Source organism: Poecilia formosa, unplaced genomic scaffold (genome assembly GCF_000485575.1).
Source record: "Poecilia formosa unplaced genomic scaffold, Poecilia_formosa-5.1.2 Scaffold6, whole genome shotgun sequence".
Lineage (NCBI taxonomy): Eukaryota > Metazoa > Chordata > Actinopteri > Cyprinodontiformes > Poeciliidae > Poecilia > Poecilia formosa.
In genome coordinates, this window is record NW_006799945.1 from 5,861,682 (window position 1) to 5,884,016 (window position 22,335).

The 22,335-nt window shown below is 35.6% G+C and overlaps 1 protein-coding gene across 1 annotated transcript in view; it reads right to left on the reverse strand.

Annotated features, from left to right (window-relative positions):
- Positions 1-22,335, reverse strand: part of astn2 (astrotactin 2) — a 286,714-nt gene that overhangs the window by 188,302 nt on the left and 76,077 nt on the right. The window contains exon 3 of the mRNA XM_007569613.2: positions 16,796-17,225. Within this exon, the coding sequence (XP_007569675.1) occupies positions 16,796-17,225 (430 nt within the window). The remainder of the gene's footprint in view (positions 1-16,795; positions 17,226-22,335) is intronic.

Here is a 22,335-nt window from a genome sequence, read left to right on the forward strand (position 1 = left end):
TACTCTGTCCATGAATAATGGTGAAATGTTGCACCCAGTCAAGTATCATCATGCATGCCAATGAGCTTCCAGGAAGAGGAGATGAAGACACAGGTGAAAACAATACAATTACTCACACAGGTCTGGATTGGAAACAATAACAAAGCCATTGAAGTATGAACATTATGATGCACATTTGCTCAGATTAATGTGCAGTTAAGCTCAGCTTCATTTGGTTTGTTTTTATTATGGAGTTATTTTGGTCACGGGGTAATGCCGTGCTTTTTTTTTTTTTTTTTTTTTTCTTGTAATTTACCCCTTCAATATGAAGAAATGGAAGTCCCAACTGCCCATGAATGTATTTTTGAACATTGTTAACATCTTCTATGCTTAATTTTACCCCTATAAATAAAAAATATTATTTTTTAAAAATTAGACATCAACTCTTATTGATTTATAAAAACATACAAAATAAAAATTGGTGAACAATGGTCTGGCAAAAATTGTATGAGAAAAATTAATTTCAACTCATTTTCTACAAAAATGAGCAATTAATAAATAACATTTAATTTAAGGATTTTTTTTTTTTATAGATCGCTTTAGGTAGGGTTTCCCCCTACAAAAAAAAAAATGCTATGAAAACTGTATTCGTACTCATTCAAGTTACCTTTATCTCATAATAAAATCAGTATGACGATCTGGGACATTTCATAGTAACAAAAATGGAAAAGCAGATTCAATCTGTAATGGCAATACTTCCCAAAGTGCCATATATCTGCTGAAAATAACGTGTTATGTTTGAGTATTGCTTACACAAGTCTATGTTTACTGATGTCAAGAAAGCAATAAAACTTAGTTTAAAAGTGTAAAGTAGCATTTCTATGGTGAACCTGTCATTGCCACGCAGCTTTCACAGTTCATGTTGCTCATTTTTCCATTTTGGCATTTCTTTAATCTAAAGTTGACTGCTGCAGCCAATGAACAGAGGCAGAATGCAAGATGCATGTTGAGTGGCGCAGAGCAACTGACCCTCATGGTCTATTGAGCAAGCAAATTTGGTCTCCACTCTGTGAAATGCACAACAGTGCAAATTGATTTTTATTGCACTATTGACAAAAGAAGCTTTGGGTGCGTGTGTGTTTTTTTTTTTTTTTTTTCTTGTAACTTAGAGTTAGTATTTAGAGCATGGCTCATGGCTAATGCATTTCTTGTAAATAAATACAGCAGCATCAAGAAAAGATTTAAATTGCTAAAATGTAGACATGGGACAACTTACAGAAAAAAAAAAAAATGTTGGACACAGATTTTGTTTGCCAAAGTGTTCACAATAACGTTTTCAAGATTGATCAAAGGTTATCTAGACTGTGGATAATTTTATCTATGCTATTTAATTTTGATACAGGTTTTGATACAGGTTTAGCTCATATAGCTTATTAGGAATATTTATTTAGTTCTGCCTTTTCTGCATTGGCCAGGTTTTAATTGTGTCCACAAGTTACTGTGTATAAGACCAGTGATCGACATCTACTTCAATTTACTGTGTTTGATAGAATTCAGATTTTTTTTTTCTAAATAATTCATCTGATATTCTATCGACCTCACATGGCCTTGTGTGCCTTTGTACTCTTATCTTTTGTATGTCTTGTATTGTCTTGCAGCTGGAGGAAAAACAAACAAACAAACAAAAAAAATTCCAGCAGAGCCATCACACTGGAATACTGTTTCAATTTCTAGTACAAAAGAAGACAAAGAAAATCTGTCTGGAAACAACATTGTTTTTAAGGTTCACCACAGGGTTTGATGCTGAGACAGATAATGTATTGGCGCTTATGGTTCTAGCAATGCTGATTTAAACTGAAGTGCATGCCTTGAGGGAGTAGCATCTTCCTGCTTGCCCCAATAAAGAAGCTATTTAAGCCATTTACAGGAATATAAAAAAAAAAGTAAGGCCATGATGAGTTCTAATAAAACCTTGGGATTAGCCAAGTTGTGCAAAAGTGACATCTAAGAAGTTAATATACTGTATACTGTCCAGACATAATCAAATTGCTGTAAACAAAACTTAAAGAAAACAATTTTAGCCAAATAAGACAAAACAATTAAGCGGTGAGAGAAAAAAAAGCAGACAGATTTAACACAAAGCTTTTTAGTGCAATGAGTCACTTAAACTCTTCATCTCTAGGCCTCTTTTTGAGAAATATGGTTGAAAATACATGCCCAAAATGAATTGAATGTATCTCAAGAACTACAGAGTTTATTTTAATTGTTTTGGTATCAAAATAAAGACAAGACTCTAGAGAATATGTTACAGCTCTAAAACCCACCCTGCCTGTTACTGAGGAAAGTGAATTAATATGATACACAGCAGAAATTAAGCAAAATATCTATTTCCGCCTAAAAAAAAACCAGTTCAATATATGAAGATTCCTTTCAAAGCATGTTTACTACATGTTTTGGATGTAGTAAACAACAGTACACAATCTGACCTTTTACTGTGCCAAGTTTCATGGAAAGAAAGTGCATCACATGAGTTTTAGAGAGGTACTACTTGATAAAAATCTAGGCGGACCTTCCAAATGAGCCATTTTGGCACAATTTGTGCCATTTGAACTTTCTCAGTTTTTTTTCTGTAGGTTCTGTTTCAATTATTTATTCTTATAGAATAAATGATTACTTGTCATAGATAAGTAATTACATCTAATAATTGTTTTTGGGGGTTCCTTTGAAAAAAAAATTCCTCCTGGAGTCTCTAGTCTGCGCTCTGCGCGTAAAACCATGCAGTTCTCAATACAGATATTCAAACTTACGCGGGGCGGTTTCTCGGGATCCCATTGGCCAATTTTGATGATTGACACGTCTTTCGAACCGTCAGAGCCAATAGAATCCGAGGGCGTTGACATTAATACGGAAACTAAAGCCATTCACCAATTAGAGGACGGGAAACGCATGTGACGTGCATTGACGGAGTTCGCCTCTACATTTTTATATGGAAGCCCAGGAGGCGGAAGAGGCTCTGGGCAGAGCCGAAAACAGTATGAGATGGATTTAGGGAAAATGGATTATCGAACCAAGTGGAAATATTTAGTCTAATAAGGATTATGACCACGAAACAGCAAAGGTAGGACTGAATTTATGTTTTTCGCTTCGTGAAATTAGCGATTTCTTTTTTTCTTCTTCAGCTGCTGGTTCAGTGAGTTTTGCACGTAGCGTGGTGATTCTGGTATTGTTGGAAACGGCAGAGCTTCGGCTTTACTCTGATTGATAGTTTGTGGGCTTTGGGAATAGTCGCTCTTTCACTGTTGCATTTTTTACTGTGTATGCCTCGTTAGCCTCGTTAGCATCTAATTACGTTTCGTTTTATCAAGCTACTTCGTGTTCAGGCTGGGTGTTGTTGATGTAGAAAATATTGTTTGTATCATTTAGAAGAGCTTTTTCCCGATCTGTGGATATGCAATATGCCTATATTGATAAATGTATAGCATGTTTTTTCAATCGATCTTGTTGCGGCAAGCGCAGAGGACCCAAATTTGGGTCCTCTCGCGACAAACAGGTTGAATGAATTATAAAAGTACATTTTGCTCGAAGGCTGTTGAATAAAATTAAAAGCAAAGGAAAACAATTATGCCTTTAACGGTCTATGCAATGGAAAGTAAACTTGCTTCCACTCAATACACATTTCATTACTCTCAATAAATAAAAAAAAATGTCAATGTTAGTCATGAAAATAACATAGAAAACTGGTGAATTGTGGTAGCACGTTTTCCTGGAACACCATTTACCTGTACCACAAGAAAAACAAAGATATTGTTTCTTTTGGTATTTTTCCCCTCAAGATTCTTCTCATTTTGAGTTCAATGTCAGTTGAAGCTCTGGTCCCTTTATTTTCTTCTTTTCCTCTCCCTTATCTATCTTTTGTCTGTTATCAGTGGTTTGCGCATGTAAACACCGTCTCATGAGCGAGGTATGTCAACAGCATCCAGCCTCAGTCAACTTATTCCAGGTGTTCTCACAATGCCCAGTGTGGGAAGATAACGCCATTCTGATTTCTGCATTTGTTCAGCTGGGCTATTTTGCTTGTTTACTTGCTTTGCAGATTTGCGTCTTGCATTTTTTTATTTTGGTTTATTAGTACAATTGTTTATAAAAGCACTGAAATTCATGTTGGGATTTTTCTCAGATTTCATTATGAGAAATGTCTATGACTCCTTCAAAGCAAATCAAATGTCTAACACTTAAAAGGAAAAAAAAAGTCTGGTCACAATGGTTGAGTGTAACTTTCTCAAAAAGACATCTTTATTCTGAGGTAAATATGTAAATGTACCAAAACAGTAAAAATAAATATTTTTGCTGGAACATCCACTCCAGACAAACTGCAATCTATCTGCTTCTCCTTCTGTCTTCCATCTGCAACTCTGATTTTGCAGCATCCCCCCCTTGGGATCTAATTGGTGAAAAATGCAGTCACGTAGATCTGGAGGAGTCAAATACACTGCCATTTGTTTCTGGACAGACATTCGGTGTTCTTATTAAGACTGCTCTAAGGTGACAGGAAAGACTTTACAACTCAGGTGAAACACATAAAAGTTTAACATTAACAAGTCATTCACTGGCAACTACTGTCTCCTAGGAATAGATTATTATATATTTGCAGAGGCACCATGCACCAAATGAACACTCACTTTAGCATCACTTTCTGTTAAAAGTGAAAACAAAAAAAGTCAAACTTTTTTTTTTGTTGTGCTCAATGTGATTGCATAAAACATTTTATCCTGTTTGCACCATGTCATTTTGTTCAAGTTAAAATAAAAATAAAATAACTATGTACATAGTTAAAATAAAAATAAAATGATTTGACAATTAAACTAGAATCCTTTCAATTGTAAAATCCCAATAAATAGTGATGATAAGTTTCTTACAATGGTTTTATTCTTTGCTCTGGATGGTCTTACATTTTAGGTCAATAAGTAATTCAACATATATTTTAAGAGTAAGTGTAAGTAAGCATAATTGGTTTTGTTTACATAGCATTTGTCTGTTCGGTTTCAAGCCTCTGACTAAAATCAGTGCTCAAATAATGAAGCCATGTCATCTTGTATGCTTAAAGCACAACATTGACATAATTATGAATTTTCATCACTGTCGCTTAACCTCACTTAAACTTTAATATCTTACATTTTAACATCTTTTGCACAAAATCCAATTTACTTCTTAAAAATCGTTAGTTCAGCTTGATAAATATCTATGTGGTCGTTTTTATACTTCTACAGCAAACAGCCATGTTGCTATGAAATGTTAACAACTCAAAGTCCGTAAATGAACCTTTACCAGTAGAAGAAGGACAACGTTGTGTTCTGAAGTTCACTGTATTTGCACTGCGAAGGCAAGATTGCCAGATGGTGGTAATAAATGAAAAAAAAAGATGGAGGTTACAGAAAACTCCTTATTCGGTTTTACTGTTATGAAACATTTCATTGAACTCATATTTACTGTACAAAATCACCATGACAACCAGTCATTTCCATGCTCTCCGATAACTCTTTAAAATAAGATTATTCACTAACTCAAATGATCCCCACCGGCTGGCTATGTTTTACCCTGATTTCACGAGATAAAGATTGTTCTCGAGGCTCTAGGCCTCCAGCTGGATGTCGTCGTTTTTGACACTTAGGTGCTACTACAGTTTAAGATGCAGACTTGAGTCCTGATCTCTGGTAGCCTCTGGCTGCACTTTTGCCCAGTGATCAGTGCTGTTGTCTCATAGCAAGAAAACTCTGGATTCAAATCAAAGCTTTCTCCAAGCATATTCTCCAGGTGCATGCACAGCATTCCTGTACGTACTTCAACATCTACCAACAGTCCAACAAAGTAAATATTCAGGTAACTGATTCCAACTTCCCCTCAGCTGATGTTGGTTGTGGTTGTGGTTGTCTGCCTTGTGTGTATCTTTGACAGATTGGTGGCCATTCTTTGCCTTTACCCCATTGGCTTTTCATGATGGGACCCCCCCACGACCCTGAACAGGATTGAGCTACTGCAGCATAGGTGGATGGATTGGCTGCGTGAATGGCTTACTTCAGGGTGTAAGCCCCTTCTCATCTAGTGATAGCTGGAGCAGACTCCAGTCCACAGTGGCCCTGACAGAATACCGTAGCTTAAAAAATGCACTTATTTTTCTCATTCATAGCACGAACAAGCCACTCAATTGCGTAAGCAGCGGTTTCTAAAAGACATTTCTACATAATATGATAAAATTTGATACAACGTCTGCACATTTGCTGGAAATGATACTCAGAACCAGGAAGGGCAGAAGACGTTCCATCAGCAAAAAAAATAGACCTACAGTGAAGGACTAGCTTGATGCCAGATGAACAAAACAAGGCCAGATTCCTCTAAACCGCTGATGCAGCCTTTGGGAATTTTCGTCTGCCAGAAACGGAAACCTTTGACCGTGATTACCCATCCACACGTAGCGTTTGACCCTTATTTCTCTTAGGCTCAAGAGGATATCTCCTATCTGCCCAAAAGTCAGTGAAACACAAGGTAACATTTTCAGACGCTTCATCTATGCCCCATGCCCCGAGGCAGGTGGTGATTCAGCTTGCATGGCAGCTTGAAAGATGAATTGTAGTGCTATGAATGTGCACACAAGAATGATAGTGTAGAAACAGGCTCGGGAATCCATTTCTCTATACAGATTACTTTAAGCTACACACAGGCTGCAATTTCAAAAACAGAGTATTGATTTAAAAGTATGTGATTTTTTTTGGCATTCACTAAAACAGGAGTTAAAAGCTCTGGGGTTACATTTTATGAGAGCATTTTTCAATAATCCTATTAATATATTTCAATCCCCACAAGACGGATGGGCTGAAAATTTTGTCTGCATCTCTAAATGAACCTTTCAAGATGGATTTTAACAATAAAAAAAAAAAAAAACATTCAGAGTCAGAATGATAGTTGGAAGGATTTTACCATTCCTTGAGAACTACCAGCTTTTCGGTTTTGATCAAGATTCAAGACTACTGACAAGCATTTGAAGCTATTCATAACCCTAAATAAAATTAACAATTTTTTCCCATCCAATGCCAGTTGATGCATATTTTTTTAAAAATAGGAGATATTAGGCTTTTTCTACTGCTCAGGCATTCTGCTTGCATGACAGCAAACATTTGTGCTTAAAAATAAAGATGCAGGCTAAAAGGAAAGGATGTGAGTATTTCTGTAGATTTGTGGAGTCTAGACCTCCTGCTGTTTTAATTTACTACTCCCCTGTGAGAAGGAAAAAAATGATAGCATAAGAAATTAAATTCCTATTTTTAAAACATTTCATTATTTACTCACTTTTTTCACATCCACCTCAGCTGTCTGACTTTAACCACACACGTACTCATGCTCTTAAATCATTTCCATTTTTCACTTTGTTTTATCTTCCTATCCAATGTGGCTTAGGGTGCAAGCAAGTAAAGAATAGATCAAAGTTTTTTTTTTTTTGTTTTTTTTTTACTCCAGCTGAGATTTGTCTCTCTGATTTATTAAATTTGTCATTGTTTGAATTGGAGCAGTCCATTGTGGATGTCTGTAAAAAAACAGCTATCAAGGCTCTACTTCTGATGGTGTGATAGATACCTACATGAGGTCAGACAGAAACAAAGAAAGTGTCAGAAAGAAAAATGATCTTGTGCAAGAGGATACATGAGAGAGCTGAAACATCAGAAGATTAAGTCTGAGACATGTGTATGAGGTAGGAAGAGCACTGATAAAAGAGAGTTTAATGAATGAACAGATACCTGGTAAAATAGAGAAATTTCAAAGCCAAGAGAAAAACCTTTGTACCATTTTAAAACAGCAACACAAACTAAAATTATAAAAATATATGCAGCACATTGCAAAAGTATTTAGACACCTTAAACCACGTTAAACCACGCACAAACTATTTTACGACTTTGAAATAAAACATTTCAGATTTGCAGCTTGCATTGCAGCCTTGGCTGCGTGTTGGAGATTCCTGTGGCGAATCGTCTTCCTGTTCGTTTTATCTCATTCAAAGTGTTTTGAAGCTTCTAACAGTTTTTACTTCAGGGTTAGCCCATTTACCTCCATCCATCTTCGAGGCACTTCTGACCAACTTGCCTGTTCTTGCTAAAGAAAGCATCATGCGGCCACCACCAATTTTAATAGTGTGGATGGTGTGTTTAGGGTTCGGTGTTATTTTTCTTCTTCACTTAGCATTTTGCATCTATATCGAAAATGTAAATTTTGGTCTCATCTAACCAGAGTGTTTCTTTCCACGTTACAGTCGCCAACATGGCCTGTGGAAAACTGCTCAAGGGACCTCTAATGGCTTTCTTTCAACAATGATTTTCTTTTTGGCACTCTTCAATAATCACAAGTAGTTGTCTCATTGTCAGATCCTCCCACCTGAACGTGAATGTGTCTAGCTCCTTCCGAGTTACAATGGACCTGCTTTTCCTTGCATAGCCTGTCAGTTGATGCGGATGATCATATTCTAATTAGCTTGCATTTATGCCTTACTTTTCCCATTTGTCGACGACTGTTTTCTCATTAGGTGACATGTGAGGGTCAATTGGCTACATTGGATTTTTTATTTATTTATTTATTTTTTACAGAGTAAAACAGAGTGTATTCATGGCAGGGGGACAGAGTATAAGACAAAAATATTTGAAAGCCATGTGTCATTTTCCTTCCATGTCACAATTATGGAATACTTTGTGTTGCTCGATCACATAAAACAACAATAGAATGACGGAACAGTGTTTTTGAATGTGACAGGATATGAGTTCAAGGCACAAGAGTTCTTTTGCCAATATAGAGTGGTCTGTTTTCTTTTCTTTCTTTTTGCCAAAACAGTAAAACAAAATCAGAATGACAACTAAGTTCTCCAAAAGCCTTGAAAACAACAGGAGCAGACAGTACTTCACCCTATCTGCCTCCCTTTCTGTTTGGTCTGCACATTCTGAACATCTACCCTCTCATGTCTTGTCAATCTTACCCACCGGAAAACATGCAATGTCACATCTTCAGTGAGATACTTTTCTTGTCTGGCCTCTACTTGCATATTTTAGGATTTTTGCTCTTTTCAAGGCAGCACAAATAAAGATCTATCTATAGCTCAGCTCTTGCCATGGGCCAGAATAAAAAATGGATGTGTCTCCCAATGCTGCGGCAGCAGAACATAGCAGGCCACACTCTGACCTCCAACTGCACCAGACGCACTGAAAATCCAGCATGAAAATAGGAAATAAGCCCTTGCTATAAACATTAAAAATCAAATCTGGTGAGGAAAATTGTTTCAGAGTAATTTTTACTTTTTTATCTACTTGCATATCAAACTTGGTTCAGTGTGGGAACCTTACACAACTGAGAAGGTGCAAAGATAGCTGGAACTATATATAGCTAATGTGTGATGTTATGTTTCTCACAATATCATACCTTAGATGCATTGCCACTGCAATGCATCTATATATATATATATATATAAAATCATTGTGACCATGCATGCAATTTATTTTTAGGCATTTTTTGTGATTTCCTGAAAATACATTTTCCAAAGTGAAACAATTATGAAACTTAAATGAATTTAAGGAGAAATGCTTGATACACAAATTTAAATGTGTGCATCAATGTTGGGTGATGATTAAATATATGGGCATCTAAACATGAATCCAACATAGTAAGCTACTGAAAAAAAAAAAAAAAAAAAAAAAAGATTTTACTCTCTTTCACAGTTGAAAGAATAATTTTTAGTGACCTAAATATATGACAATTACACATAAACATACTGGTCACACTTAATTGAAATTACACATATATGTGATTTTTTTTAATATATGCGATATGATGCAGTGCCCTATTTATTTTTGTCACTTGGCTTACATACAAACCACATGTATATGTTGTCAATCATGGTGAGGTTTTAGTGTCTATCCTAATTAGCACTGATCAACACAGCCATTGTACTGAGAAAAACTGGTGTTTCCAAGAAGCCTGCAGAACAAGTCACTCTTCGACACCAATTTAAATTGTGACCTCAGGCTTTTTCCAGTTTCCGCATCTTTCTGACCATTAATGTGTTTCTGTGTATTCTTCTCAAAATGGTTGAGACAGTCATACCATGCATGGTGTGGTTGCTAATGTTTATAATTTTACCTTCCACATAAAAATAAATACAATAAAGACAAAAAAAAAATCATATGATCCTTCTGAGTGTCAGTAGTAATAAGGTATGACTAACATTACTACACTCATACTGAAGACGTCCAGAATGGCTTCTGCAGGAGTCTAGAGGGAGTGCTGCATGCTTGTCAAAATGACTCCAGACATGGGGAGGTGGACAAAAACCCACCAACAATTTGGGTCCTTAGTCAAATTGTGTCTTTTGTGTCCATTCCCCCCCCACACCCACTTTTTTTAAGAAATAAAAATTAAACATACAAACAAACTAAGAACTCAGGGGAAATTAGTGAAATCTGTTATTTTTACACTTTTATTATGTTTATTGTATTTCAAACGACCTCAGTCATATTCCCATACCTCCACTGCCGACTTCATCATTACATTTTACTCAATGCTTTTCTCTCTTTTTTTATTGCACTAGTGGTTTTAATTGATCCGGAGCTCAAAATGTAGAAGGTTAGAGAGGATGAGGGAAGCACATGCAGTAAATGGCCTGGGGTTGGGAATCGAACATGAGACGGCTGTATCAAGGACTGTAGCCTCCATAGGGTGCATTTGCTCTACATAAGGAAACATAAGGACACTGATAATCATGAACAGAAAGGAAAGGGCTGCAGAATAAAAAGACAATTGCACCACCATTTTTGCCTTAAATAACGAGGCTTTATTTTTATTTTTCTATTTAGTACTCTACATAATTAGGCTAGATAGCTCTGAAACACATAGTTAAATTTTGTTGTTTCTCTGGTGAAACCAGGAGATCAATGTTTACACTGTGTTTACACTTCAGTACGTGACTAAATGCAATTATCATTTACTATTTGACAGTACAGTGGCAACGCTGAATGAGACTGGGTTGGTGAAGTATGTTTTATTTTAAGAGTAATATCTGCTTATGTTTGACGTTATTGATGATTTATTTTTTCCAAAAATGACTGATCAATTTATTTATTATCATAAGCATCCCATAACATGATAATAAAACACTTTTGTGGCACGTGCACATCAGGACAGTCTACTGCTGACAATGCTGTGCTGCATAGGACTCTAGCCAAGTGTAAAATTAATGTTAACATGGTTTTCCTTTGTTTTGATACGAGTCATTAACAAAATGACTGGCAACATATTTTAATGTGATTCAAGTTAATCATGAGCAGACAAAACATACAGAAAAAAGGTATTATTATAAAACAATGCTTTGTGAACTTCTTTGTCATAAAATGTGATCATTTTCTCTATCAATGTCATTATGAAGCATGAAAAACCCTGAGACAAAGCCCATGTTTGTTAGATCAACAACATCGTATGCACAGACAAATGGATTAGCAGGCTGTAAGCATACAAATAGGCTCTGATTTAAAAATCTGTCCACACAAAATATGACAACGAGGTCTGCTGAAGGAGTGGCTGACAAAATCACAAATATTAGACCAATGGCATGCATCTGAGCTGGGTTTTTGTGAGAGCATTTGAAAAGGTATGGCTTGGCAACCTGAAAACCCTATCTGAAATTCTTCCAGGAAATCCAAAAGTTTTACAGTTGGAAACGTAAAACGAGGGAAATAGTATGCTTCAAGGTTAGAGTGACCTGTTGTTGTTATGGCATCATAAAACATCATAAAACTTTGATAAGACTAAGCCTTGGCTTTAAATTTTTAGCAACAGTTCGAATCAAAGGAAAACTCAGGTCTGGTCTGTGTTCACAAAGAGGGCTTATTAGTTTGTTTTTATACACAGCAAAACACACGGCTGCAGAAGGAGAAACGGCTGCACAAAGGCGTCAAGATGTAGGGGATAAAAACTTTATATTCAGACAAAATAAAAAGCCACAGCAATAGTATGATGTTCAAAACAGAAACAAAAAAACAAACCGGGTTGCAAAAGAAACGGAGGAGCACCAAAGAAGAACTGAAGAGAAGATGACAATGTGGCAAAGGTGGAGCTAGATCCCCAGAAGTGCAGGGATTGTTTTTCTGTTGTGCGAAGAAATGCTATGTCTAGTAGCAAGACAAAAGTACAAGAAGGAACAATAGGGGAGGAGTGGCACTCTAATATTGATTGGTAACATTCTTGAACAGCTGCAATGAGCTATTTATAGATTTGATATAATATATGATTAAGATGGACATTTAGGCACAGACAAAGAGATTTGTGTTGCATATGTCTGGTGATTACTTGGCATAAAAAATGAATGGCTAAATTGAAACTGAACACTGCAAGTGCTGTGTGCTAAAGAGGCTCATAACGGAAAATCCAGGGCCTAGAGTCATTGAGTAGAAATTTTCCAGGCACATACTAAAGGGATGACTTTGATTTTTTTTTTTAAGTAGCATTTAGAAATCCTGTCACAGAACATAGATGATATAGATGATATATGTATCAAGTCAGAAGGACTTTCTCGGTAAAGACCAACAGCATTTTCATGAGAACCAAACAAAAATTTGCTCTCTTTCTACTTTCATTTTAATTAAAATGGCTGTTTCTCATCTGGGTGCAAGGCTGACAGCATGTCTTTTTTTTTTACTACCAGTGTACTCAAAGTAGTTGTGAGTCAATAAAAAGCGATTTTATTCATTGCGCAGGAAAAGAACAAACAAGGCCTGGACAAGTCATGAGCCTTATATCACTAGTCATTCAACAAAATTCACATTTTGTGTTCAGATGAAAATATATGGTAAAATATTCGCCTGGCTTTTCAAAATTAGAGAACAAAAAAAAAGTCATTTGTGAGATTAAGTTTGCCTTTAGATTGTATGTAATGAAATTTTAAGCAGTTGTGAATGAATTTGTTCAATTAAAAATAAAATTGTGTATGAGAGTAATTTCAAGTCATTTTTATACAATAAAGTTATTTTTTAATGAATAGAAAACAAAAAAATAACCTGACTTATGTACCAAGTTAGCAAATTTAGAAATATGGTCCAGAAATCTCACCTGATAGCACACATTTCTCTGAATAGCTGTAGCTGTCAATGCTTGTGTAACATCACTGCGTTTCTGCAGTATGCCTTTAGCTGCATAGTGTGCATGATTTGACCTTCTGGCAACATTTGCCCTTTTGAAATGGCTTTCTGCTGTGCAGGATATCCTGAGAAGGTTAGGTATGCCTGATGGGCTATGGTGGAGTAGTATGATAGATAACAGCGCCATGAATGCCCGTCACAGAACAAGATTTTTTTGTATGGGTGATTTACATGGCCCTATTGCGTCCCTAGAGCTTTTTGAATCTTGCAGAATAATGAAACTGACAGTTCTCATTCGTTTGCTACTCTGTGTAAAAAGAGCTTATGCAATGCACAAGTCTGTGAGCAACAGTCATATAATCCCTTGAGGAAATACCATACAGAGTTCAGTTGTGTCTGGTACCTCATGGCATGGGCAGAAAATAGAATGACGGTTATTGGAAAACTACATACCAACTGCTGAAAAAGAATGGAAAATAAATGTCACACTCTTGATATAAGTACATAAATATAAACCACTTTAGGGTACAAAGATAGAAATAATTAATTCAAATAATCATTTGTGTGCCTTCTGCTGGAAAATACTAGATTGTTTCTAATTTAAATGCAACATAATTAATGATTAGTAAGATGATAATACATCTAAACCACTTTGTGTGGTAAAAGACCTGAAGAACTTCCTCATCAAATGCTAATTCTAACAATCAAAAATTGTAGTTCTGTATTTTTACATAAATACAATATTTTATACTGTTGTTATGAAAGGCTCATGTGTTAAATATTGAAATAAGGTGAGCAGTTATTAAATATGAATACTATTCATATTAATACATTCAGCTCAGAACCCAAAAGTGCTTCAACAATATATTGAAGAAATCTAAACCTCATTGTTTTCACAAAAAGAATAACAGTTTCACAAATGATAAATTGTGTTTAAGAAGGAGCTGTGAAAGATGATAGATTATTCATAGTTTGAGCTTTATGTACTCAATTTATTTTCTGTGTATTCAATTTATAATTATTTCATCGTTATATTGTCATAATGATGATTACGAAATTATGAGTTTTTGATGTCCATAAATGAAGGTTTCACACATCACAAACTGTGTTTTTCTTAATCTTTTTTTTTTAATCAGATGCAAACTTCAGCATTATTTTTAATGTTTGTTTCAAAAATTAAAGTTGTAGCGAAGAGTAAAGTGTGTTTCAAAAAACATCTTCATGAGCAGGCAATCTTTTGACATGCAAAATACTGAATGTTTTAGATTTTGAACTACAAAAAGAAAAATATTAATCAGAGGCTAACTTCAGCACTGGTGTATGCAAATATTTATTTACAGTCCCTACAAATGTTTTTTGGACTACTATCAAGAATGGGAGTCTAGCTAATTGTGTTTTTAGTCTATTTCTGTGCCACAGTGCTGCTGCACAAACTAAAAGTGCTGGAAGCAACTTCAGTACAAATTTATCCAAACACAGCCATGCTAACTACAATTTCTTTATAAGGAAAGACTTTCAGATGACAAATACCGTTATGTTTTACTGTCACAGTACCTTGTTGCTTGAGTTGTTGATAATAAGACCATTTACATTTTGTCTGTTGCCTAACTCATTTGTTCCCTCTCACATTTCGGTGTTATCAACTTGATAAGATCACCCCTTCAGGAAAGACATTCTGTTCACATTATCTTCATTCATTATTATGAATTATTAATTATTTCTCATCACATATGTAAAAGGCCAGGGTTACTTGACGAGTATAGCTTACCCGTTAAAAGATCCAAGCTTGAGGTCCTAAGGTAATGTCAAATTAAAATCTGATTATTTTGCTGCTAAAATAAATCAATATTAAAGTAGAAACAGATTTAAAATTATATCAAACAACAACAGGAATAAGGCTTTTAAAATATGCAATTTTCTTCAAGTTTATAAGATTTTAAAAACAGTATGTTTATTATTTCTGCCCGTCATTGGATATCCATTGATGTTCATATTTATATCTGTACACTGAGTTCTTGAAACCAAAAGTCAAATTCCTTGTTTGTGAACACAATCTTGGTCAATAAAGTGGATTCCAAGTCTGATATCTTATGTCAGTTTTTTTTTTCTTTCTGCTCTCCTCTTAGCCTTAGACAGCATTACATAAACATAATGTCCAAAACGCAAAAAAGTTCACCACTATTTCTGCCATTGTCCTTGTAAACATTATGCTCTTAAACTTAAAGAATCACAGTAATTGTTTTCCCTTTAACTCCTCCTTTCTTTTTCTACCTCTGTTTGTAAAGTGCTGTATTTACAACAAATTCTGAAATTCAGATGTAAGGTTGACATATTTGTTCTATTTTCAGATAAACTTTCTTTAAGTGCACAGAGTAATTCTTAGCATGTTGAATAGTTATGTGTATACTAAGAGATCACAGAGGCATTTCAATCAGGTTTATACATAATTCATTGTAGGATGAATAACGAGGGCATCCACTAACTCAGTCCGCGCCTTTCAATTATTAAAATCTAAGCACCAAAGGTTTAAAAGGACCATGTCAACAAATTTGCTTAAATACTTGGAGAGGTTTCATGAAAAAAAAGAAGATAATCACAGACAGATTTTTAAAGAAATTTGCTCTTTTTTTTTTTTTTTTTTTTTACAATATGTCCCATTTTTATTTATCATTTGCCTTAAATGGATAACCTCCAAACATAGTTAATGTTCAGGAAGGGTGAGCAGGTCAAGCACTCGTACCACAGAGTCTACCTGACTGGTTACTCTCACTTGACCTTCACAGAATATATTAAGCTGCATGACTTGACTTGAAAGTCAAGGACTCTGGGGCTCAGGAGGAATCAGTCTGTCTTCATAATACTGGGAGCTTGCAGCCTCTGCCATAAAGAAAATAAAGACTACAGGATACAAGAACCTTACTCATTTTATAGAGAAAAGATAAAATATCGCATGAGATCAAGGATAATATAAGCCCAGTACAAGCCGTGATACGACGGACTTGGATGGGTTGCAAAAGTGCATAATCTAGGCTAGTGGTTTGGAAGATTTAACTCAGAGAGACCACAGATTTATAAATGTTTAAAGCAACACAACCACCTTCTCTGAGCTAGAGATCTTACTTGTTTAATATATTTTTTCTCAGATATGGTTGACAGAAGGACACAGGATGAAGGAGATGCATCTAAATGTTTCAATTAAAGTCATTCTGTTAAGCCCAAAATCACATATGACTCTGGCAGATTCAAATTTTAAGTTATGCTCATTGAGCCATGAAGTTTGTTTTTGATAGGAAAAGAGACAGGCATCTCTCAATAAATAAGCAAATGATGGAAAAGGACAATCACTAAAAATAATAGTCTATTTAGATTTCATCCAAAATGGCATGTGTAGAATTACGCATAGCCAATTTTGCAAGTTCCCACTGATATTTTGACCTTCAAGGTTGAAAGCCCCCCCCTTACCATGGCCTTAATAATTTGCTCAGACTCAAGTCATGACGCTGGCTGGGATACTCCAAAATATTACTTCCAGTCAGAAGAAATATGTTGGCATACCTGCCAGGGGTATGAATAATTTTGCTCTTAAATGTAACGCAGATTTTTATAACTGGTTTACATTTTGAGAAAAAAAAAAAAACATTTCTGAAGAACCAACTTACCTGTTTTTTCAAAGTTGTGCTTGATATTGTCCTCCTTGCACATGATGTCTGCGTGCCCTCCAATGCTAACATTAACTCCATATTCATCGAGAATCTTCCCGTCGTTGAACTTGTTGTGGAGCTGGTTGGGTGTGGAGTTAAGCGAGTGTCCAACTCCATCCTCTTCATCGCAATCGTAATCATCAAGAATGGGAGTCTCGCGAATTGGCATTCCAATGACAGAGCTGCCATGCTGGTGAGTGCCCCGGGAGCCTCGGTAACTGTCACGGCCCTGCGGACCCAGCAGGACGGAGGGGATGTAGTGGATCTCGTGGGTGGCTTCTGTGCTGGCGCTTTTTTGCGGAATCCGGCGACGCTTGCACCATCGATGACGGGTATACAGGACCAGGGTGAAGAGGAGAATTAGGAGGAGAAGGGCAATGAGTCCCCCCTGAAAAACAATAGGGGAAAACACAAAATGTGAGGAAAAAAATTAAAAAATCTAAACACTGAAGGGGAGAAAGCTTCAGGAAAAAATATGTTTTAGTTTCATATGGTAACCAGAAATACTAAACTGACCTAAAAAGACCATCTGAATTCCTATTGTAGCAACCACAATTACTGTCCACAAATGCTGTTTAAATATCAGATTTGTAAGATTCAGAGAAGTTTAATTAAGAATCATTCAGATTACAGTGACGGTTGAGGGTAGGGTGTAAGTTAATTCCTGGTTATAAGTTTATATTTACAGCAACTCAGACATGAATATTCAACAAATGTAGGCCTTTCTTATGTCACAGACACGTTTGGGCTTTTTCTATTGGATGATGCTAGGGGTCATTGGTTGAGAAGTGGAATACCCCAATTTTAGTCCAGTTGCCAGTACAATTAGCATGTGATCATGAGGAACATTTATATTAATATTGATGGTGTTTATCAAGTGCATTTGAGCCTCAAGGTTTCATTTTGTTATGTGGATGACATAAATCCACAACAAATTCAAACTTGTGCCCCAATTCTTGTTTTCAAAATTCATTGAAATTGTATGCAATGCTTTGTTCACTCCAAAAAATAATGTGTTCAAATGTGTATTTAAGTCCAGAATTATTTGTGTCCAGTATAGGTGTATGTCAACTTCTGACTTCTAGAGTACATAAGACTTGTACTGATCAAAAAGCTCTTAATAACCTTTATTCTTAAAAAAAAAGAACTGAATTGATTGTCATCGGCAGGAATATGTTACATATCCACAAACAGGAACATTAATCCAGTTTTGCAGTTGTGATATGAAGAGTAATCTGGTAAGCTCAATTAAAAGCTTTTTTTTTTTTTATGAACACGTTAACGTCATTGTAATACAATGAGAGCAATCAAAGATGACAAATATTTGTGAACCATTTTCGAAAAAAAAAAAAAAATAAAATAAGAATGACACGGACCATCATGCTCCGTGTCATTCTTATTTTGACACAGATATCTCAAAAAAAAGAATGACAATGATGATGTTATCAAGTAATTACAAGATACTTTTTCTGCACATGCAAAGCAGAGTTATTCTGCAAAATATATAATAGCTTTGGTACTTTAAATCAGCTATTTCTTAATGTTTACTCATGTACTTTTTCATTGGAGTACATAATCTCATGAGCCTAAGAAAAGTATTCCCATCCATCAAATGTTACATTCACACACTTCTAAGTTTTTTATTGTGATGTTAAATGACAGGCCAACACAAATCAGGAGCATAATCTAGAAAGGGAAAGGGAGAAGATTTTAAAAACTGCAAAAATAAAATCTAAAAAAAAAATAATTGTTTGTATTCAGCCTCATCTAAGCTAGTGCCCTGAACAACAACAACAACAACAAAAAAAAATCCAGAGAAACCAATTACCTTCGGATTCATCTAACAGTCTATACCAGTGTGTACAATTATCTCTGTATAAAAAAAAAGTCTGTGAAGGGCTCAGAGGCAAAAGAACATTAGGAATAAACAGCATCATGAATACCAAGGACCACACCAGAACCATCAGGAATAAAGTTGATATATTTGTTATTATTTATTCCTTCAACAAATGTCATCACCTAGAGGCAAAATGATATGCATGTAGTGCATAAAGGCCCAACAAAACCACATTGAACCTTATTGCTGTAACTTAACATGTAAAAAGGTCAAATGAATCTAAACACTAACCCTAAACATTGACTGCACATACAACCCCTTAAAATGCAAGGATTTAAGCAATGAAGGGGTTGTCCTAGTCCTTGGAGTATTTCTACTCCCAATAGAGAATAGCGAGGCAGAAATGAATGTCTTTGTAACAGTGCTATATCCAGGAGGTTTTTTTTTTTTTTTTTTGTCACACACTGTTGCTCAGCAATTGCTTGTCTGCTTTGCCCTTTCTTTCTTCTCTAAGCCCAGACTTTAGCCCTGTAGATTCACCAGGGAGCATCACATTTCTCCATGGTTCATTCAATATGTGGCCATCACAGAAACATCAAACACCCCACCATACATGCAGTGGTTAGAAAATAAATCTATATTCAAAGACCGAGTGGTGGAAGGGGAGAGAGGGCAAGACTTATTCTTTGATTTTTCACAATGGCATCCAACGGGTGTGACGTGATATTGGATTCTGCAAGACAAGGCAACCTAGAGATTTATTTTTAATGTCAGGCTGAAAAAGCGAACGTCAGCACGTTTGCAGCCATACATTTAACATTGGAGCTGTGTTTATAAAATGATACGTGCACATGCATGCGAGAAAAAGGCCGGACACGGGAAACACATATGCATGCGTGCATCAGCTCTTGGCTACTCTACATCAAAGCAGAATAATAAATACAAACTGCAAGGGTTCATTCATCACAACATTTAAAATTCCATCACCATGAGGAAAAACAAACCCCTTTCAAATTATAGCTCGTGCGCTCCTAGGTGTTCATAAATCAAATATGCTGAGAGGTGAGGCAGTACAGAGAGGACTTGTGCTACGGACAAACTTGTCCATTAATCTCCAGCAGGACAGCAGCTCTTCTGGTATGCAGTCACCAAAACTCTCCTTGCACTCTGTATGTCTTCATTAGTTTTCTTTAAAACAACAAACGCATAAAAGCACAGAGGCCTATAGTATCTTTTGGTAAAACAGTGATGTAATAGATCATCACTGTATGCCTCTAGATTACAATAAAAGATACAAATTTATGATTTTGTTTTATATTGGTGTTTTTTTTGTACTCAGTAATGCATAATGTGCCTGATCTCAATGGAAACTATGTGATGTAACCCTGACTTTAGGATACAATGGTACATGGTGGAGTTAGACGACATATTTAATCTGCATCTGTCAGATCCAGATCGACAAGTCAACCATTAACTTATTGTGTTTCAGAAAATATTACACTGCCAACAGATAATTTGTCACTGAATTTGTCACATAAACAATAAACATTATTGTTTATGGCGATAAACAATAATGTATTTTTGAGACCAAAAGTCCATAATAATGCTAGTAGATTCTCTCAAAGATCAATAAACCTATTCCTAAATAGCATTTAACTCTGGGACTGGAAGACATTTTAAATGTCCAAAATAAATAAACAAAACAAAGGCAAAATAAAATGGATTGTGAAGTCTCTGTAAACAAACTTGCCCTTCAAAATATATTGGTCATTAGGCGCAGAGAGGAAAACAGCCGATACTGTCGGTTAGGACGTCTGAAAAAAGTAAAAGTGTAAAACTTACTACTGGGTATCAAATGTTTGCAGTGCTTTTTGAAATGCTGGTTTAAAGGGCAACATCAATTGAGCAAACTCTCATGGAGTGTATTAACACAGTTTGCTCTGGCCTTTTCGTATTTTGTATGTTGAGTAGACACCCCAGTGATTGTGGACTGTCAGCAAGACAAAGACAGGCCATTGGTGATAGTTTTTTGTTTGTTTGTTTGTTTGTTTGTTTTTTTCCCCCAAGCTGAGACATCTTCAACAGATGATTATGTTCTACCAGCAGCCTGGTAGGTAACTAATGTCAGAGTTCACTCTCCCTTATGGGCTCAACACACAGGAGGCGACGTCACCTCCTCTCCATTCATTTCCTATGGACTCGTGAAATTCGTCCATGTTTAATTTTGAGCTCGTACACATAGGCGTGCACATACAGGCTGACCTTGAGACAGGAAAGTTGAGAAATGTTCATGTATTGTCACTGTCATTGCTGGGGCGTTACATCCCATGTGTTAGGATCACGCCCAGAGGGACAAAAATTATCCTTTTTGTTGCCGTTTTGTAGAAAGAGAGAAGCAAAAAAAAAACAAACAAGCATGCAACTGGGAATTATATACTTCATTTTAATATATTGAGCTCATTTGAATTTATCAAGTGACCAACTAATGTATTGCCTATTGCAACAGCCCGACTGCTAATTGTAGGTATTTTTCAATTTTCGACATGGAGCATTAAAGCCTTCAACAGCCTCAATGTTTTTCTGACTTAACTCGACATCTAATATCAATTTTAACAATACAGAAAGATTCAAGGAATATGAATTATATACGTAAATTTGAAATATAAAAAAATGCAGTTCATCTTGAGAAGTGAAGTCGGTCACTCCCACATTTCTTCTCACGTCTAATGGCCAAAGTTAATCGCTTTAGGTGCATTTTATGAGAACATCAATACTGAGTATTTTAAGGAAACTTTAATCTTTCCACATTTAATTTGGTTGGCTTCTCGTTCTAAAAGTGAGAATGAGTTCCGGAAAGAACAAAATGCCTTTATTTGACATTCATGAGTTTTGGGGGTTTAACGGTCCGTTTTGGCCTTATTTAGAATAAATAAACATCAACATCATTACTTTTGTGGCATGTAATTTTGTGACAAGTGGTAAAGCCCCAGAAACATCCTTCCTGCTAAAGGCTGCTCGGTAATCCAGCAGTGAAAAAACATATTTCAAACCACTCTATAAATCATTTACAACTTTAGTAAATGGACTTTCTTTGCTTCGGTATCACTGGAAACCAAGTTAATACATAAAAGTATTTTTTGTTTTTTTTTAAACAGTTATTACTCTGATTGTAAACAGCTTTTTCATGTACTTCAGGAAAAAAAACAAAAAAAAACAGCAAGTTTTAGAAAGGTCTATATTTAGCAGTGACAATTTAGTCAAGATTGTTGTTCTTTACAAGTGATCTGATGACAGGTGCGTTAAGTGCAGACAAAAGGAAAAATATATTGTGGTGGAGAAAGTGTATCATCATCTAAATAGGTTTTTGAAAAAGGTGGAAAGATAAATCCCAAGCAGCAGGTGGTGAATCTGAGCTTCTTTACATTAATCTTCAACTGCTTCAAGTTTGGCAACTCAACAGAGTGTAACAGTTTGCACTTCTGAAGAATTTTTAAATTAAATCACTTTTGTTCTCAAGGCAATGGATAAATTTGCTCACATTAATCCACACAAAATATGCCTGATTTTACAAGCAATAGTCTCAAGTTTTGTTTCTTTGTGTCTATAACCATGCAAATTATGGATCAGAGATGCAAAACCACATATTATATATATATATATA